Source organism: Sus scrofa, chromosome 3, assembly GCF_000003025.6.
Source record: "Sus scrofa isolate TJ Tabasco breed Duroc chromosome 3, Sscrofa11.1, whole genome shotgun sequence".
NCBI classification, from domain to species: domain Eukaryota; kingdom Metazoa; phylum Chordata; class Mammalia; order Artiodactyla; family Suidae; genus Sus; species Sus scrofa.
The window spans coordinates 57,308,931-57,328,579 of record NC_010445.4 but is presented as its reverse complement, the minus strand read 5'-3'; the positions used below and the strand labels follow the sequence as shown (position 1 = coordinate 57,328,579).

The 19,649-nt window shown below is 43.0% G+C and overlaps 1 gene segment (V, D, J or C); it reads right to left on the bottom strand.

The window, feature by feature from the left end:
- Positions 7,242-19,649, bottom strand: part of LOC100736878 — a 106,951-nt gene continuing 94,543 nt past the window's right edge. The window contains 2 exon segments of the V gene segment in view: positions 7,242-7,763; positions 11,561-11,595. Coding sequence covers positions 7,435-7,763; positions 11,561-11,595 — 364 coding nt within the window.

Below are 19,649 nucleotides of genomic sequence, written 5' to 3'. Positions count from 1 at the left end.
TTCTGTGAACTGTCTGTCTTCCTAGCTGAGGGCAACACCTCCACCTGTGTCCCCCCTTTCCCATCTCACCTACTCAGTGACATCTCTCCAGCGATTTTCTCTTCTATCTCCCGCAGCACCAGATCATTTTCCTCTACTGGGTGATTCTCATTTAGCATTTGTCAGGGTGGAAGAAATTTTCCTTCACTCTTCTAGGTTCTTTGGGCTGGTCTAAGAATGAAATGGGTGCCAATGAGACAGATAAACAGGAGAAAATCAAACACAGTCGAATAATGTGGATCAGGAGGAAAGACCCAGAACAACTGAGGAACTCGCCAAAGTGGCTGAAACTATCACCTTCAATACCATCTTCAGCTAAAGACAGAAGAAGATTTTGGGGGTGGTGGTTTGGGGCTACAGAGGGGAAGAAGGCCATTCGCATGGAGATGGAAATGTCAATGCTTGGTACATAAACGTCCCTCTGATCTCTGAGGGTTTCCCCACCACACCTAGCCCTTAGCCTCTGTAGACAAGTCTGGCAATAGCTCTATTCTGGGAACAGGCCCTCAATCTAAATTTTTTAGGCTGTTGGGGGAAGGTCCACATTTCTTCTTGTGTTTTTTGGGCCTTAATTGTTTTCAGCTCAAAATAATCCACATGCCTGAGAGACATTTCGGGGTGGCAAGTTTTGCTTCCTGGCACATTAAAAAATGCTGTCATTACTCAGGATTTCCCATTTTGGCTCAGTGGTAATGAACCTGACTAGTATCCATAAGGATATGGGTTTGATCTCTGGCCTCACTCAGTGGGTTAAGGATCCGGCGTTGCTGTGAGCTGTGGTGTAGGTCATGTAGATCTGGCATTGCTATGGCTGTGGTGTAGGCTGGCAGCTATAGCTCTGATTAGACCCCTAACCTGGGAACCTCCATATGTTGCAGGGGCAGCCCTAAAAAGCAAAAATAAATAAATAAAATAAAATAAAAAATTTTTAAAAATGCTGTCATTTCTCTCATGTGTCGTGGCCTCATTTTCCTCCTTCCCTTTTCCACCTCTCTACTTGAAAGGACTGGTCATGCACTCAATTTTTTCTTCCCGTTTTCTTTAGAACCCATGCCGATCAGATGAGAATTTTGCCCCTGCCATTCTATAGAAGCTGCTCTTATCTATTCACCCATGACCCACTACATCCCTCTGTCCAATGGTCCATTTTCATCCCAATTGACGCAGTTGACAACTGATCAGTTTCTCCTCTTTGGAACATCTCTTCCCTTGGATTTCAGGACAGCACCATTTTCCTGATTTTCCTTCTTCTCTGATCAATCTTCTCAGTCCTTCATCTCACTAATCTCTTAATGTAGGAGCACCTCCCAGCTCAGTGCTTGGGTTTCTCTATCCATGCTCTCTAGCTTGGTACCCTCTCACAGTCTGTTGCAGTCTGATGGCTTTTAACACCATCCGCATGGTGATGGCACTACATGTATGTCTCTAGGACTGACCTTTCTCGTCTGAATTCCAGGCTCTCATATCTAGCTCTCTAAGGGCCGTGTTTGCTTGGTTGGCTAATAGGCATCTCAGATTTACCATGTCCAAAACAGACATGGTAACAGAGGCTTTAATCATCAAGGCAGTGTCTACTGGGTAAAGATGAACAAATAGGTCATGGAATGGAATCAAGAGCTTAGAAATAGACCCAATTTTATGCTCAGTTGATCTTCAGTGAAGGTGCCAAAACAATCCAATAGGGGAAAGGAAAGTCTTTTAAAATAAATGATGCTGGGACAGTTGGATAGCTACATGGAAAAAAAAAAACAAATAATGTTAACCCACATACCTCATACTTTATGCCAAAATTAATTCCAGATGGATCAAAACTGAGCTGCTGGTCTTTCTCCCCAGAGCGCTGCATCTTCTATAAGCTTTAACTTTATCTTTCTAATTCCTCAGGCAGAAAACCCTAGATGCACCTTCGTCTCCTCTATCTTTTTCTACATCCACACTGTCAGCAGGTCTTGTTAGTCCTGCTTTCAATGCAGCACCACCTCTCACTTGGATTATTGTCGTGGGCTCCTAGCCAAGGCTCCTATTGCCATATCTCTCCCTATCCCACCCCTGACAGATTATTCTCATCAGAGCACCCAGGGAAATCCTGTTATATATAAACCAGGCAGAATTATTCTTCTGCTCAAAATCCACCAACCTTCATCTCAGTGGGAGTAAAACAATTCTTCCTGTGACCATAAGAGCCTGCAAGACCTACCCCTCCCCACACAACTCTGTGCAGTGAACAACTCTGTGCAGTGAACACCCACCTCAGTGCTTTCATCGCTGTTCCTGCTGCCTAGAATGGTCTTACCCACTTAGGCACACGGTCCATTTCCTTACTACTTCGGTCTTTACCTAAATGTTATCTTCTCAGCAACAGTGTTCCTGATGAACTATCTGAACTTATAATCCTACCCTAGCAATTCCTGTCCTCTTTCTCCCCTGTAATTTTCTCCTTAGTATATATTATTACCTAAGATGATGTATTTGTATGTGTTTATCTTGCCTATGATATCTCCCCAGCTAGACTATAAGCTTCATGAGGGCAGGGAATTTTATCTGTGCTGTTTCTCTGGCCTCTAAAGTGGTGCCAGGGGAGTTCCTGTTGTGTCTCAGCAGGCTAAGAACCCAACATATTGTCCATGAGGATGCGTGTTTGATCCTCGATTAGTGGGTTAAGGATCCAGCATTTCCTCAAGCTGTGTTGCTGTGGCTTGGTGTAGGCTGGCAACTGCAGCTCCAATTTGACGCCTGGCCTGGGAAATTCTGTATGCAAAAGGTACAGCTGTAAAAAGAAAAAATAAAGCAGTGAATTTACTCAATCCACACTGGATGCAAGGATGATAAAAGGAGGTCTGTTAAGGAAAACTTAGCAGGTCCTCCACCTGCAGTGGGGTGGGTACCTTTCTCCCAGGCAGAGATAGCATCTCAGCACACTTAGAGGCTTGCCTAGCCATCACTCCTGAGTGAAAAGAACTGAGCATCCACTATTTGGAACAAAAATACCTGACTTCTTAGAAGCAGCATATGGATTATATGTATAGACACAATAAGAAAGTGAAAAGTTCCTCGTGGTTGGGAATGGGTTTAGATTAATAATAATCTTGTTAGTGTCACAAGATTGGGGCAGTCACACTGCTAATCCACAACCTCCACCACCCGCCACTCCTATGGTCACCCCCCCATCCCAAGCACCCTTGGGCATATCAGTTCCCTTCTGCGTCCTCTCTGTCTGATCTTAGGACAAAGGGCCAGATTGGAAACTTGGAGTCCTTTTCCAGATCTAATGTATATCATAGAGGCTTCAAAAATGGACTGCAACTTTCTATCAATTTTTTTTAAAAAGAAGAATTTCTCACAATTAACCATGTATCTTAGATTTGATGCTAACACATTCCCGCAGATCCCTAAGCAAGCTGACATGTAAACATATCCTTTTGGATAAAAAGGTGAAGGGAGAAGAGAGGACAGACCAATGAATAATTGGAAAAAAAATCAGGAAAGGAAGATGAGAGAAAGAAATTGGCAAAGGGAAAGAAGATAGAGGAGGTGGGGAAGCAGCAGCAAAGGCTTGTTGATAGAGGCTAAGAAATGAAAGAGGAAGTGGAGACAGAGGTTTGTTTATTTGTTTGTTACACTGTGCCTGGTGCAGCCACTGACACGTCCAAGACTGAACTCTTCCATTGTGTCCCCGGCGTAAAAAGTCCCATTGTTCTTTCTTGAGACCCTAGACTCTAGTGAACTGAAGTGTGTGCCAGGCCCTTTCGTCTTCCCACAGAAGGTGCCACAGGCCCACAGACTATTTGTCTTTTCCCATTTCCCTAAACCATCCTCTTCTCTGAGGCTGTTGTTTCATGGGGGTGGTTCACTTTCCTTATGCATCACTTGACTGTCCTGCTTTTTATTTTATTTTATTTCATTTTATTTTATTATTGTTAGGGCTGCACCTGCAGCATATGGAAGTTCTCAAGCTAGGGGTCAAACCTGAGCTCTAACTGCCAGCCTATGCCACAGTCACAGCAATGCAGGATTTGAACCGCATCTGTGACCCACACCACAGCTCACAGAAACGCTGGATCCTTAACCCACTGAGTGAGGCCAGGGATCCAGCCTGTATCCTCATGGACACTAGTCAGGTTCATTAACCACTGAGCCACGATGGGAACTCCCGACTGTCCTGTTAGATTGTAGGAATATTCATAGTTTACTAAGGCTGACTTGTCAGTACAGATAGAATTTGTTGAGGACTGAACTCTTATCCTTGTCATCCCCATTATATTAAGTAGCTTGGGCTGGTAACAGAGTATCACAAGCTGGGGTGGGGGCTTAAAACAACAGGAAGTTAGTCTCTCTCAGTTCTGGAGGCCAGAAGCCTGAAATCAAGGTGGTTCCTCCTGAGGCTCTGAGGCAGAAGCCACGCCGAGCCTCTTTCCTGGCTCTGATGGCTCCCCAGCATCCTTGATGTGCGTTAGATCATTGCAGGTGCATTACTCCAGGCTCTGCCTCCATTACCGCATGGCCTTCTCCCTGTGCATCCCTGCGTCCCTAATCTTCCTCTCCATGGCAGGACACCAGGCACTGGATTAGGGCCCGCCCTCGCCTAAAATGACCTCCTCTTTTTTAAAAAATTTGTTTTATTTTTATTTTTTGTAATTATTATTATTTTAATAATTATTTCCCTAATACATTTTTTTCTACTGTACAGTGTGGTGACCCAGTTACACATAAATGTACACATTATATCTTCACACATTATTATGCTCCATCATAAGTGATTGGACATAGTTCCCAGTGCTACACAGCAGGATCTCACTGCTAATCCATTCCAAAGGCAATAATTTGTATCTGTTAACCCCAAGCTCCCCAACCACCCCACTCTCTCCCCCTCCCCCCCTTGGCATTTTGAGATAAATTATAGATTAATAGGAAGTTGCAAAGATAGAACAGAGAAGTCTGGTGTACCCTTCACCCCACCCCCCCATGGTTACTTCTTACATATGTACAGCACAATATCAAACCCAGCAATAGGACATTGGTACAATGTGTGTGGGTGTGTTATTTATGCCATTTTATCACATGCCTAGATGTATGTAACCACCACTTTAACCAAGAAACAGGGTTATTCTGGAGTTCCCTTTGTGGACCAGCAGGACCCAACCTTGTCTGTGTGAGGATACGGGTACGATCCCTGGCCTTGCTCAGTGGGTTAAGGATCTGGTGTTGTTGCAAGCCATGGAGTGGGTCATGGATGCCTGTGGCTGGGTCATGGGCCAGAGCTACAGCTCATAGTCAACCTCTGGCCTGGGAACTTACATAAGCCACAGGTGTGGCTGTAAAAAGAAAGAAAAGAAAATAAACAGGGCTATTCCATCACCACCAAGATCTCCCTTTTTAGTCACATCCACTCTTCTTTCTGGCCCCCCACCCCACACTTCTGCCTGGCGATCAGTAATATGTTCTCCACCTCTATAATTTTGTCATTTCAAGAATGTTATGTAAAAAGAATCATATACCACGTGACTTGCTAAAACTGTTTTTTTTTTTCCACTAAGTATAGTGAACTTCAGAATCATCCAAATTGCTGCATTTATTGGCACCTTGTTTCTTTTTCTTGCTGCATTGTGTCCATCATTGAACCTGTTGAAAGACATGTTGAGGCATCTAGTGAGTTACCTGTTGAATCACCTGTTGAGGGACCTGTTGGCTGTTTCCAGTTTTTGGAAAGCTTTTCGTACAAAGCTGTTATGAATGATTATGTACACATTTTTGTGTGGACATAATTTTTAATTTCTGGGGGATAAATAACCCAGAATGCAACTAAACTATTTTGTTTAGCTTTTCAAAAAACTGGCAAATTATTTTCTAGAGTGCCTGCAGCATTTTACATTTCCACCAGCAATGTATGAAAGATCCCGTTTCACTGCATCCTCACTAGCCTTTCTGTATAATCTCTTTTTAACGTGGCTACATCTGCAAGGACTCTCTTCCCAAAGGGGGTTGTATTTACGGGGACTGGGAGTTGGAAATTGAGCATATTGAATTGAAGGATACAGTTCAACCAGTAACACCTGTCTTTACTTCCTTGGGTCATGATGGATCTGGCTTCAGAGTTTTGCTTCATGAGAAGAGCCTTGCTTGGCACTAGAGATGCCATTGATTGTTGAGTTTTGCCCCCAGAGATGGGCAACAAAATTTATGTCATTTGAAGGGAGGAGTCCCTGGGAGGGTAGCATGTTTGACCCTCTGTTCTATGCAGTGTTGGAAACCCTAGAAGAGAGAATTGTACAGGTGTCAAGATAGGCAGGTAGGGCTTTGATCCTGGGCCTGCCACCTTAGCTTCTCTCTTATCTATAAATTGGGTGTAAGATATTTCTTTTCTTTTTTTTTCTTTTTAGGGCCTCACATGTGGCATATGGCAGTTCCCAGCTAGGGGTCAAATTAGAGCTGCATGCAGCTACCAGCCTACACCATAGCCATAGAACACGGGATCTGAGCCCGTGATCTTGCAGCAACACTGGATCCTTAATCCACTGAGCGAGGCTGGGGACCAAACCCGCATCCTCCTGGATAGCAGTCACGGTCTTAACCTGCTGAGCCACAACGGGAACTCCTTGATCAACATTGTAATGAATGCTTTTAACCTTGTAGTGAGTGTGGAAGGCATTCAGGATGGTCTTTGGCAGATAGGAAGCTCTCCATGTGTATTGTATTTAAAATGTAATGAAGGCATCCTATTCCCTTAAATTGAAGTGCCAGAATGGACTTCAACATTCCCTGTTGCCTGTTGACCTATGCTGTTATCATTATTTTGTTATTTTACATATATGTATATATATATTTTTTATACATATATATTTCTATGACTTGGTTTCTAGCCGTTCCCTTCTTTTGAGAGACTGGCTTTCGGTAAACTAGAGTCAATTAGATCACAGGATATGTGACTGTAAGAACTGTCACCCTCAAAATGGTTCTGAGGCCTTGCTGAAGAGGGGACATCAAAAGTCTCATACCACCGCCCAGGAGAGGGTGTAAAGAGAAGTGCTTATGGGTTTCACGGAGGCCTGTCTTACGGAGGACAGGAGGGGAGGGGAGAACTGAGAAGGGTGAATTTTATAAGTGATGGTGTAGTTTTTAGCAACTCAGTATGTAGTTCCTTAAAAGATTAACTATAATGGGGAAAACAACATTTAACAACCTTAAAATCAGACAGGAGAGAGAAATCACAGGTGCAAAGGTTCACTTTATTTATTCATTCCCCCCCCCCCAGTATTAACACGGTTAAAGCCAAAGAGGGGGAGGGGCTGAGGAGGGAAGAGGGGCTGGGGGATTGCCAAGGATCTTCTGGGGAAAGGGCCTGAGGCCTGAGGTGGGGAGGGGGGCTGGGGCTGGGGCAGGCCAGGGGCCTGTGGGCCTCTAAGCCTCACACTCGTTCCTGCTGAAGCTTTTGACCAGAGGGGAGGCCAGGGTCTTGTGGGTGACCTCACAGGAATATAAATTATGACTTAGGTACTGTGACGTGGGCAGCGAGAGGGTGCTGCTGAGGCTGTAGGTGCTGTCCTTGCTGTCCTGCTCTGTGACACTATCCAGGATGCCACTGCTTTGGACCACCCCATCCACTTTCCACTTGACATTGACTTCTCTGGGGAAGAAGCTATTGAGCAAGCACACCACAGAGACAGTTTGGGTCTCTAACTGCTCCTTCGATGGCGGGAAGATGAAGACGGATGGCTTGGCATCAGCCCCTGAGGAAGCAAGCACAGAGAATGGTGTTTAAGTAACAGGGAAGTTCTCCACTGGGTGCGTTGTTTGTGGGCGATCGACGAGCCGGTAAGGAACCAATGCAGAAGAACTAACTTCCCGCAGCCATCCTAAGGCCTTTTTTGCCTTGCATGCTTTGTTCAGTTCATCTTTTCTCTCCTTCCTCTGTGTTCCCCGCTTCTTGCAGGGAACACGATGCTTCAGGCCAAGAAACAAAACCACTTCATCTGACCCCCTCGGAGTTTAGAAGCAAGAACGGGTCTTGCACAGATCATTTTCCCGGTGCCTCTCCTAGCTCTGGGCAGTGATACCAAGCTGCCTTTCCTTCCTGGGCGTCCTTTGGGTGTGTTGGGCCCAGACCCACCTTGCAGAGTCTGCACCCCGGTTGAGGAGTCAGCCCCTTCCGCATCTGTGATCGGGCCAGCCACTCTCCCTCTCCTCCCAAAGGCTTCAGAGGGAGACCTGGGCCCTGGCCAGATGGCTGTCACCATATGGGGCAAGGTTCAGCCAGACCAGGAGGGGTCAACTGTAATTTTGGCCACCTGCCCAGGAGGAACTGGCTGGCTTCACTTCTGACGGTGAGCAGCTGCCAGATGGCCTCCTGGAAGTCCCCTTTGTGGGCATTCAGGCCCTTGGGTGGGAGAGTAAGAGTTAAAAAACAAATCAAGAATCTTTTGCTTGGAGAAATCAGCAGAAAAGGGAACAGATTTTTATAAAGATAGAAACCTTAATAAAATAAAAACCTTCACGTTAACCAAGCAGTTAGTAAAATACCGAATTCTTAATGTTCTGATATTTTCTTCTCTTTTAACCTTCATTACTATTTTTTTTCCAGAGACTTATATAAAATAGCCTTGGCAGCAAAATCATATGAATTCTAGAAAAAAAGGAGGGGAAATATGCTATGAAGATACTCCTGTTTGGGTCAAGCCTTGATCACTTTAATTTTATATCCTGCATTAATAGATTAAACTATTAGCATATTTGATAAGGAAGTTCTTGCCAGACACCTTAATAACTTTTAACGGAGTTTGAAATTCATGAAAAGATTTTTAAAAGGCCCTAAATGGTTTAGAACAGTTTAAAATACTTAGTTTGAAAAGAGTTTTAAAATGGCCCTAAAATAGTCCTGCCAGGTGGTTGCAAACCAAAAATAATCTTTCTCAAGTATCACTTTTGAAATTAGCTGGAGTAAACAGCGATGGCAAATAGCAAATTACCAAACTCTTTCAAAGGGTAGGTGATTAAAAGACCCAGATTAGAAAATTTCTGGTCACAGAATGAAGGAATTTAAAAATATATTTCTATTAAGTTTCCATTAATGGCATTTTTATCTGCTTAGATACTTTGTATACGTGAAATAATCCTACTGAAGCCATTAAATTTCTGAAACTTAAAAATGTGTCACAACTGTATCTTATTTTTTTAATCAGCAATTATACCTTCATGGTATTTACTTCAAACTCAGTAAAAGTGATCAAAATCTGAGTGGCCAGATGGCTGGCCGCTGTGTTCAATTTTTGCTCTTGTAGATTTTGCCTTGAAAGGGTTATGCGTCTATTTCTCTCATTTGGATTAAGCCGCTATTACTTAAATCCATTTGACAAGAGACTACTGAATTACACCCCACTTAAAAAAATAGCTTTAAATTCTTTATAATCTCCTAATAGAAATTTTTATTAAAAGGATATAATACTGTGAATTTTATCTCTAGAATCTCTAATAAAAATCAGGCTTCTCCCTCTTTTCCCCATATTAGCGTGTGCCCGTCATATTTCTATTCTCCTCTGTTAGCGACATTATCTGTATCACTGTGTCAGCACAGTTGAATGGGCGGTCGCGGGGTTGCCGTGGCCTTTAGCGGCAGCTTTTAGCGGCTTTTAGCGGCTGGTGCGCTGCCACCAGAGCCCTGGGGACCCACCGCCAAGATCATTCAATCGCGAAAAAAGGCCGCCATGGGGTCTACAGATCACACTGACGGGTGCCACGGCCTCCTTGGCGGTATAAAAACACCATCAAGTAATAACAGGAAAATAAAAGAATACACTTATTAAAATATTTCCTATTTTTCTACAAATTCATGGGCCTTTAAAAAATGCAGTTCTTTTATTTTCTTTCACTTAAACAGATTTCTTTAAATCTGAGCTTTTGGGGTCAGTCCATCTTTTCCCTCCATTATGAGGAAGATCATTTCAAATTTAGTCTACCATAGAAATTGGATTTTTGAAAAAGGAGATATCTGTCAAGATATAGAATCTCTGCAGAATTTAAGTATTGACAGTTTATCTCTCATTTTAGACTTTAAAAATAACATTGCTTCTGATTCTCAATTAAGTGGCAACTTTAACATAAACATATATTTTTCTAACTTCTTACTGATTTTTTAGCACATCCTATTAATTTTCATTTTTATCTCATATAATAATTTATCAGAAGAAGAGAAAACAGACTAAGAAATACATTTCTCTAACCTTTTTAAATTGTAAAGAACAAAAATCATTTACAAGATTTGGCAAAGTTCAAAGAAAATTAATTCGCTTTTGCTTTTTGGAGCTGTAAGAATTCCTTTTTCATCTACACTAATTTTTTTTTCCTTTGAATCATTCAATTTGGCTTAAATTAATCTTTTTGTCTACAAATTCATTTTTGGAGCTGAGTTTAACTTTTGAAACTGATAATAAATATGAAATGCTCTTGTTTACCCATTTTTCACAAAACTGACACTTAAGCCTCTAAAAGTCAACACTGGCATTTAGACAAATTTCAGAAGGTAGTAGAGAAAAAATACTTACGTTCAATCTCCACGGATGTCCCTTCACCAAAGGTGATCCACAATATTAACAATTTTACTTTCCCCTCAGTGGAAATCTCTTTTTGCTGCTACATCTCATTAGATTGTTGGTTACAGACAAAGTCTGGCCATTTGGATCCCAAGTCAACTGACTCATTTAGCTGCCTCATCAACTAACTAGGTCTTTGTTCTTCCATGAGACAACTCTGTTCTGACCCTTACTCCTCAGATTTTTGGATGAGTCCCACTCTCTTCAGAACTGACCTCAACTCATACTCCAAACATGAAAAGTCCCCAATTTCACAACCGTATAAGAAAGAAAAAGGAGTAGAAAAGTGCACTTACGTTTGATTTCCAGCTTGGTCCCGCTACCGAACACAACCCACAGTTAAGGCTCTAGAACACTTCCCTCATCAAAATCCCCCTCTGAAGCCAGTCCCATGAGAAAGGCTAATTCAGAGAAAAAGCCAGCGATCTCTTCCCCTTTCTCCCTACAAACCCTACTCTCCTCACAAACTCAACAATTCGGTCTGTCTGCTCAGCTTAAAAGTTGGCTCTTTTCTACTTTTCGGTCTCATCCTTTTGGGTCCCTGGGAATGGCTCATTCAACCAAAATGTCAAAAACTTGCACAAATGACACAACAGGACAAAAATCTCACAAATAATTGAGCGAAAATGTACTCACTTTTGGGCTCCACTTTGGTCCCCGAGCCAAAAGTGAACCATAGCGATTTCCCCTTAACTTCCACTTCTATAAAAACCTACCCTCACAGGACAGCAAGCCCCCTTCCCCAGTTATTTTGGCTTGGAAACCTTAAAAATTAGCCACCCTCTGGTCTCCCATGCAGCAATGTCCCCTCCCTGGTACCTAATCTGGGAAGGCAATTTGTTTGGTCCCTGACAACTAATTCATGAAAACACTGAAAAATGGACAAAAAGCCAACCAATCAATTAGAAACAGCAAAGAATCAGTCGGAAAAAGCCACTTACGTTTGAGCTCCAGCTTGGTCCCCGCGCCGAAACCATTCACACAGGGGTTCGTCTCAACTTCCCTCCTGTACAAAAACTGGTTCCCCTCCTGACCCTTGAGCAGAGCTCTGTTCAGAACATGGGCTTTGCTTCCCAGTAAGTTTCTGAAACTATCATTCTGACAAGTTTTTCCTCACCCAGTGCCTGACTCTTAGTTCTGCCCAGAAAATGTGCCCTCAGTTTTCCAGTTTGATGACAGGCTTTAGTTTTGCCCTGGAGAATGTCAGTCTGGTTTCAGAGAGTCAGCACATGAATCATTTCAGAGCCACAGAGACCGTAAGACACAGACAGCCAAGGAAGGAACGTTTGGATTGACTTACGTTTGAGTTCCAGCTTGGTTCCTTGGCCGAACGTCCACCACAGTGACAGCTGTCTGCTGTCTCACTGAACAAAAACCCTTTTCCCTGAAGAGGAACAGAGCCTTGGGTCAGCTACTGAAGCCTAACTCCCTTTGCAAGCAGCTGTGGAGGCCCTGGGCTTCTCTGGCAGAGCATGTTTGTCTTCTTTGGTGTGTTTTAAAATACTAGAAGATGACATATTTCTGTCTAAGGCCTGATGGTCCCTTTCTTTAGAAATCAACCATGTCCATGATTTATTTGTTTATTTATTTATTTATTGGGAAGTAGGTTGAGTGTAAATTACAAAGACAGACAAGCACATTTAAAAACTGCACTTTAGGAGTTTTCGTTGTGGCTCAGTAGTTAACGAATCTGACTAGGAACCATGAGGTTGCAGGTTCGATCCCTGGCCTTGCTCAGTGGGTTAAGGATCTGGCGTTGCAGTGAGCTGTGGTGTAGGTTGCAGACACGGCTCAGAACCCGCATTGCTGTGGCTCTAGGCGTAGGCTGGTGGCTACAGCTCCGATTAGACCCCTAGCCTGGGAACCTCCATATGCCGTGGGAACGGCCCTAGAAAAGGCAAAAAGACAAAAAAAAAAAAAAAAAAAAAAAAAAAAAAACCCTGCATTTAAAAAAAATTGTAGTTGATTTACAATGGTATGTTTATTATTTATTTATGTATTTATTCATTTATTGGGAAGTAGGTTGAATATGAATTACAAAGAAAGACGCACATTACAAAAAACTGCACTTAGAGTTCCCATTGTAGCGCAGCAGAAATGAATCTGACTAGGAACCATGAGGTTGCGGGTACGATCCCTGGCCTTGCTCAGTGGGTTAAGGATCTGGTATTGCCATGAGCTGTGGTGTAGGTCGCAGGTGCGGCTCGGATCTGATGTTGCTGTGGCTGTGGTGCAGGCCGGCAGCTGTAGCTCTAATTAGACCCCTAGCCTGGGAACCCCCATATGTCTGGGTGCGGCCCTAAAAAGCAAAAAACAAAAACAAAAACAAAAAGGAAAAAAAAAAAAACACCAAAACCCTGCACTTAAAAAAAAAACTGTAGTTGATTTACAATGTTATGTTAGATTCAGGTTACAGCAAAGTGATTCAGTTACACACACACGCATACATATATTCTTTTTCACATTCTTTTCCATTATAGGTTATTGTAAGCTACTGCATATAGTTCCCTGTGCTATATAGTAGGTCCCTGTTGTTTATTTTGTGTACACTGGGGTGTATCTGCTAACCCCAGACTCCTTATTTATCCCTCCTACTCCCTTTCACCCTTGGTAACCATCTGTTCGTTTCCTATGTCTGTGAGTCTATTTCTGTTTTGTAAATAAGTTCATTTAAAAAATTGCACTTTTTTATAGTCTCCTGGGGGGGGGAGGCTTTTGCAAATGATGAACTTCATTCAGTGTCATTATGGGACTCTTTAGCTTTTCTCAGTTAATCATAATTAGAGAGTATTTTCCTGTTTGAACCTCTTCCTTGCCACCATATTGTCTCAAAAAAGATAGACTACATGTATATCAAACCAAGGCCCGCGTCTTACCTTGAACTCTATTTTGGCATGAAGCTATAGATGACGTGTGAAACAAAAACAAGGATCAGCAGAGTAGAAAATCCAGACTTAACTTCGTTGGTTGTCAGTTGTCACAGAACAGGTAGAGCTAGAGGGGTACCCACCATGTCACATTGGGCTGAATCAGGTGCCTGCTGTTTTGGAAATCAAGGTGTGCCTTGGTGTTTCCATAGTAACCCCATCAAGGATGCTGAAGTCCTCACTTTGCTGTGAGTCCAGCTTCACTTACTATAGTTGTTTCCCTCTTAACCTTCCAGCCCCATCTCAGCGTATGTTGCTCCCACCATCCTAAACTCTTTAGAGTCTTTCTGTGACTTCCAGCTTTTTACCAAACTCTCCCTCTGCTTGGAAACACCTTCACTCACTTGCATTAGTTTGTGAACAACTAATGTCTTTCAGGACTCAACTCAAGAGAGACCTTCTCCCTCAGCAAGTGGCGCGACTGTGTAGAGCACAGAGGCAAGGTCACTGGACCTAGAACATTTAATCGCTCTTATCTGTTGCCAGATTCTTTCTACCTTACTGGATTGTTAGCTGTTTGATGTTTCATTGTCTTTTTCTTTCTTTCTTTTTTTTTGCTTTTTAAGGGCTGCACTCGGGGCGCATGGAGGTTCCCAGGCTAGCGGTCGAATCAGAGCTAGAGCTGCCAGCCTATGCCACAGCCACAGCAACGCAGGATCTGAGCCACGTCTGCAACCTACACCACAGCTCACGGTAATGCTGGATCCTTAACCCACTGAGCAAGGGCAGGGATCGAACCTGCAACCTCACATTTCCTAGTTGGATTCGTTTCTGCTGCACAATGATGAGAACTCCCGATGTTTCATTGTCTTATATTTGGAAGGCCCAGTCCAGTATCTTCATTTGACAAATGCTCAGCAAACATTTGCAGAATGAACAGGGAAAAAAGGAAAAAACTCCAACAATAAATAGTTGAAAATCAGCAATAGATCAGAGCTGATAAGTTGTAAGGGACCAAGGAATAATACTAACCACTGAAATAGTAAGTTTTACAAGAGAACTTAAGATTGTAATTCTGAAGATTAAGGTAACTTTCTTTGATTTTGTCACTGAGCACTTTTCTAGTTGCCTTAAAGAGCAAAGTCAGCAGTGGATCTCACCAGAAGAGAGGAAAGAGAGTTGTCAAGTTGGAGATAGAAGAGAGTGGAAATTAAGTGTCCAAAATAGTTCACTGAGCACACAGTCAACTAAGATATTAAAGAGTATAGAAAGTGACTTTCTTTGCAGTAATGCAAGCAGTACCAATCATAATAGTTAACATTTCTTTATTTTTAATTTAATTTTATTTTTTGTCTTTTTAGGCATATGGAGGTTCCCAGGCTAGGGGCTGAATGAGAGCTGTAGTTGCTGGCCTACACCACAGCCACAGCAATGCCAGATCTGAGCTTCATCTGTAACCCATGCCACAGCTCACAGCAATGCCCACTGAGCAAGGTCGGGGTTGGACCTGTGTCCTCATGGATGCTAATCAGATTCCCTTCCACTGAGCCATGATGGGAACTCCATAATAGTTGAAATTTGTTGAGCATTTACAAAATGCCATACATTGTACATGGATCACTTTATTTAATTATCCCCCAAATCTAGAAACTAATGCTATCACCCCCCTTTTCTCTTTTTTGGTTGCCCTGAGGCATATGCAGTCCTTGGGCCAAGGATCAGATCTGAGGCACAATTGAAATCTATGCCTCAGCTGCAGCAATGCCAGATTCTTAACCCACTGTGCTGGGCCAGGGATGGAACCTGCGTCCTGGCACTGCAGAGATGCCACTGATCCCATTGGGCCACATCGGAAACTCCTATCCCTTTGAGTGGCAGAGTTGGGATTCAAATTCAGAGCTCATACACTTAGCTGCAGTATCCTGCAGATGAGATCCTGGGAGTGAAGTCACCCAGTGGAAGCAAACACACAGCAGAAAACATTGGGGTGGGGGGAGAAAAATGAAACTTTAAAAAAGTGTCCTAGGGTTGGAAATGATTAGAAAAGTAGGCTCAGGGGTTGCCATCATGGCTCAGTGGTTAACAAATCCAACTAGGAGCCATGAAGTTATGGGTTTGATCCCTGGCCTTGCTCAGTGGTTTAAGGATCCACCGTTGCTGTGAGCTGTGGTGTAAGTTGCAGACATGGCTCAGATCTTGCATTGCTGTGGATGTGGCGTAGGCCAGCAGCTATAGCTCTGATTAGACAGCTAGCCTGGGAACCTCCATATGCAGCCTTAGAAAAGACAAAAAGACCAAAAAAAAAAAAAAAAAAAAACCAAAAAAAGAAAGAAAAAGAAAAGTAGGCTCAAATGTGTATATAAGACTGTGCATTGAAATGTTGCTTGAAAGGTAGAAAATGGAAATCCTCATCATAACCTAATTATGATAGAGCTTTTTAATGGAGCACAAAGCAGCCAATAGGAGGATGAAGTAGGGTTTTTTTTTTTTTAGGTAGGTTTTTATGTAGTCACGTGGAAGATGATTGTAAAAATCCCTATAGGCTGTATGGTATGTATTGCGTGATATCATGATCTCATTTTAATTGAATATGTATGGCTATGAATACAGGCTAATTGCTGAAAGAAGTACACTAAATCATGCTCAGTAGTTATTTCTTCAAATCAATTAAGGAGGCGTGTTGTCGTGGAAGAAAGAGGCAATGACGTTTTCTCTTTCTATTGTCCTGTATATCATAAATTATTTAACCTTTTAAATTTATGTGAATACATTCATTTTGTGGTTTTCAGAAACAATAAGGCTGTACCAATTTTGATAAAAAGCAAACTCGGGAGTTCCTGTTATGGCTCAGCGGATAATGAGCCTGACTAGTATCCATGAGGACATGGGTTCGATCCCTGGCCTCGCTCATTGGGTTAAGGATCTGGCATTGCCATAAGCTGTAGTGTAGGTCACCGACATGGCTTGGATCCTGAGTTGCTGTGGCTGTGGCGTAGGCCAGCAGGTGTAGTTCTGATTTGACCCCTAGCCTGGGAAATTTCATATGCTGCACCTGCGGCACTAAAAAGCAAAAAAAGAAAAAAAAAAGAAAAGAAAAGAAAGTGAAGCATGCAATTATTATAAAGCAGAACAACTATTATAAAACAATTTGCTGTTAATGAAAGATTTTTATCATAAGAATCATTGTGGCAAAAACTAATTTGTGGATCACTGAGATCCTTAGTATGTGTGCTGTTCATTCTTTGAAGGCAAAGGATGTCTCAGAAGCATCTGTGAGTCTCTGCCAGGACCTGTCATTCTACAAAGTGTCCATGATGGACGGAGATGAGATGGATTTATGGAGGAAAAGCAGTGTCAATAAACTAGTCTGAGAGGTTCTTGGATTTATGCTGGAAATAGAAAATTTAGTGAATCATTCCAACAAACTCTTCACTGAAGCTGATTCCCATGTAGCCCCCAGCAAACCTAGATTCTTAGAATAAATTCTAAACTGCTTGTCAGGTGCGGGGTGGAGAGACACTGACTAAGTGCACATCTATAAGTCATTCTGAAAATTATTGGTAAGTTATCAATATTCCTTCCTCAGGTCTAACATTTCAAGAAACACCACTTTTGCTTTTTATTTGACATACTTACCCAGGCTATTTGAGCGCTTTGCCTCCCACAGTAACATATAGTAAATCACTCAGCAGGTTAAGAACCCAATGGCATGATTTTGCTCTTTGCAAGGCTTGAGGGTTTCCCTACCTGGCTCTGGAACTTTTGTCTCTGATGATCACCCTGAAGCTGTTGTTCAGGATATTTTCCAGGTCATCATTCACAGTAGAATCCAAGGCAGTGATCCTTTGACTTCAGCTTGATTCCTCTCTTCTTAGGATTATGTTGTTTGTCACTTGTACTTGACTTAAGCTGATATGCCACAAGGTGAGGAGAAAATTCTGGAGTCCACATTCAGGGGTGCTCAGAACCTGATCAAATTGCTTGTCTTCGGGCTGGGTGCCACAATGGACACCTGCCCTTAATCCCCCAGGGGCAACATGGCTTCATTAGCCTGGGAGGAGGGAGTCAGAGGAGATCACTTGAGAACTTGCTGCTTCTTTGCTGCTTTGGAGTTGAGTCTTGTTTCCATGGATCTCTGCAGAAAGATGTGCTGGGAGAAGCAAAGTCCTTTGCCTACCATGTGCAAATGCACATGCCTTAGACATGACCCAAGATTCTGGTCCCACTTTGGAAAATGTAGACATTCCTTGTTTCTATGAATACATGAAGGCTGCAGATATTTTTGACTTTCTAGAGTGAAAGAGAAAACAGCAGCAATGTGCCAGAATTTATGAACCCTTGGAGAAGCTCGGCCAATGAGATTTGCATATTGAGTGTTGTGGTTTCTAGCTAGTTTTGGCTTGTTTTACACTAGTGATGAGCCCTTTGAGCTCTGCCCTGGGGTTTCCTGGCCCCCTGTCTCCTTGGCATCCAGCCCTGGGTCCTTGTTCATCCTGCGGTAGAGAAACCCATCATGAACAACTACTGTGAATGGGCCAGCTCTGCGTGCTTCTGTGGAGTCCATGAATTTGGGCTTTGTTCTTCATACTTTTTGTCTTTATTGCCCAAATCCACAAGTCCTCATGGACATTCTTCTCTGCTCCCTGTTGGCTCAGAACCCATCACTGAGTGCTTCCCATGCCTCTGACCACTGGACTTCCCTACCTCCAGTCTTGTTCATCTTGGGCAAGGATCTGGATGCTGGATCTTTCCTGCCCATCACTTGACATTGTCTCAGTCCCTTGATATGCATCCTGAACCCATCTCCAAAGGATTCCAGTCTCTCTCTTTTCTAGTTCCACCAGCTCTTCTGATTACCTCTGTGGGTCAGTTAAGCTGGTTGCCCCTCAACCTAATATTTTGTTGCATGTCAGGGACTTAATGGTACAATTTTGCTCTTTGCAAGTTTTGAAGGATGGGGGTACTTCTCTAACTGGTTCTGGAACATTTGTGTCTGATAATCCACCCTGAAATTTGTGCATCAGGATTTTTTTCCAGCTCATTATTCATAGTTGAGTCCAAGGCAGGTGATTCTTTGACTTTAGCTTGATTCCTCCCTCCTTAGGATCATATTGTCTGTCACTTGTATTTGACTTAAGCTGATATCCCACAAGGTGAGGAGAAAATTCTGGAGTCCACATTCAGGGGTGCTCAGAACCTGATCACTTGCCTGTCTTCCAGTACTTGACTCTACTCTGTTCTTCCTGTCCTTATGGGTTTTCTTTTCCTTCTTTCCTTCCTTCCTCCCTTCCTTCCTTCCTTCCTTCCTTCCTTCCTTCCTTCCTTCCTCTGTCTCTCTGTCTTTCTTTCTCTCTTTCTTTGCCATGGCATGCAGAGGTTCCCAGGCATAACCCCCCTGCCACAGCAGTGACAGCACTGGATCCTTAACACACTGAGCTGCCAGGGGACTCCACCTTGTGGGTTTATTTCTTTAAAATAATATTCTTAAAAAATCTTTTTTGCATTTTTGGGTTTGTTTTTGTTTAACAGGGAGGTGTTGTGAGTAAATGTGTGTTTAACCCATCAGCTTCACCTGTACCTTTATTAAATTGGCTCCTTTAGGTTCTATGTGGGGTTAAACAAGGCTGGTGCCTGACTCTTCCTCCCGTACTACTCATCATACACATTTAAGCTATTCTTTTGGCGCTGGGGAAAGAGGAACAGATCACTGTCTTCCCCTTAACCCCTCTGCCCCCTGAGCACTGTCCGCAAAGTACCCTGATCATCGTGGCTGAGGCTAGCCTCTCAAACCTAGGAGGGCAGGATAGGAAGAGGGCAGGCTTGCAGGAAAACGAACAGACAACAAAGTAAAATGAAAACCCAACAGATTGAAGCAAGAAATAATTTGGACTTCTTAAAATTTTATTTTGCTTTTTAGGGCCGCACTTGTGGCATACGGAGGTCCCCAGGCTAGGGGTCGAATCAGAGCTACAGCTGCCGGCCTACACCACAGCCACAGCAATGCAGGATCTGAGCCTAGTCTGCAACCTACACCGTAGCTCCAGGCAATGCTGGATCCTTAATCCATTGATCTAGGTCAAGGATTGAATGCATATCCTCATGGTTACTAGTCAGGTTTGTTACTGCTGAGCCACAATGGGAACTTCCTGGACTTTTAAACTGA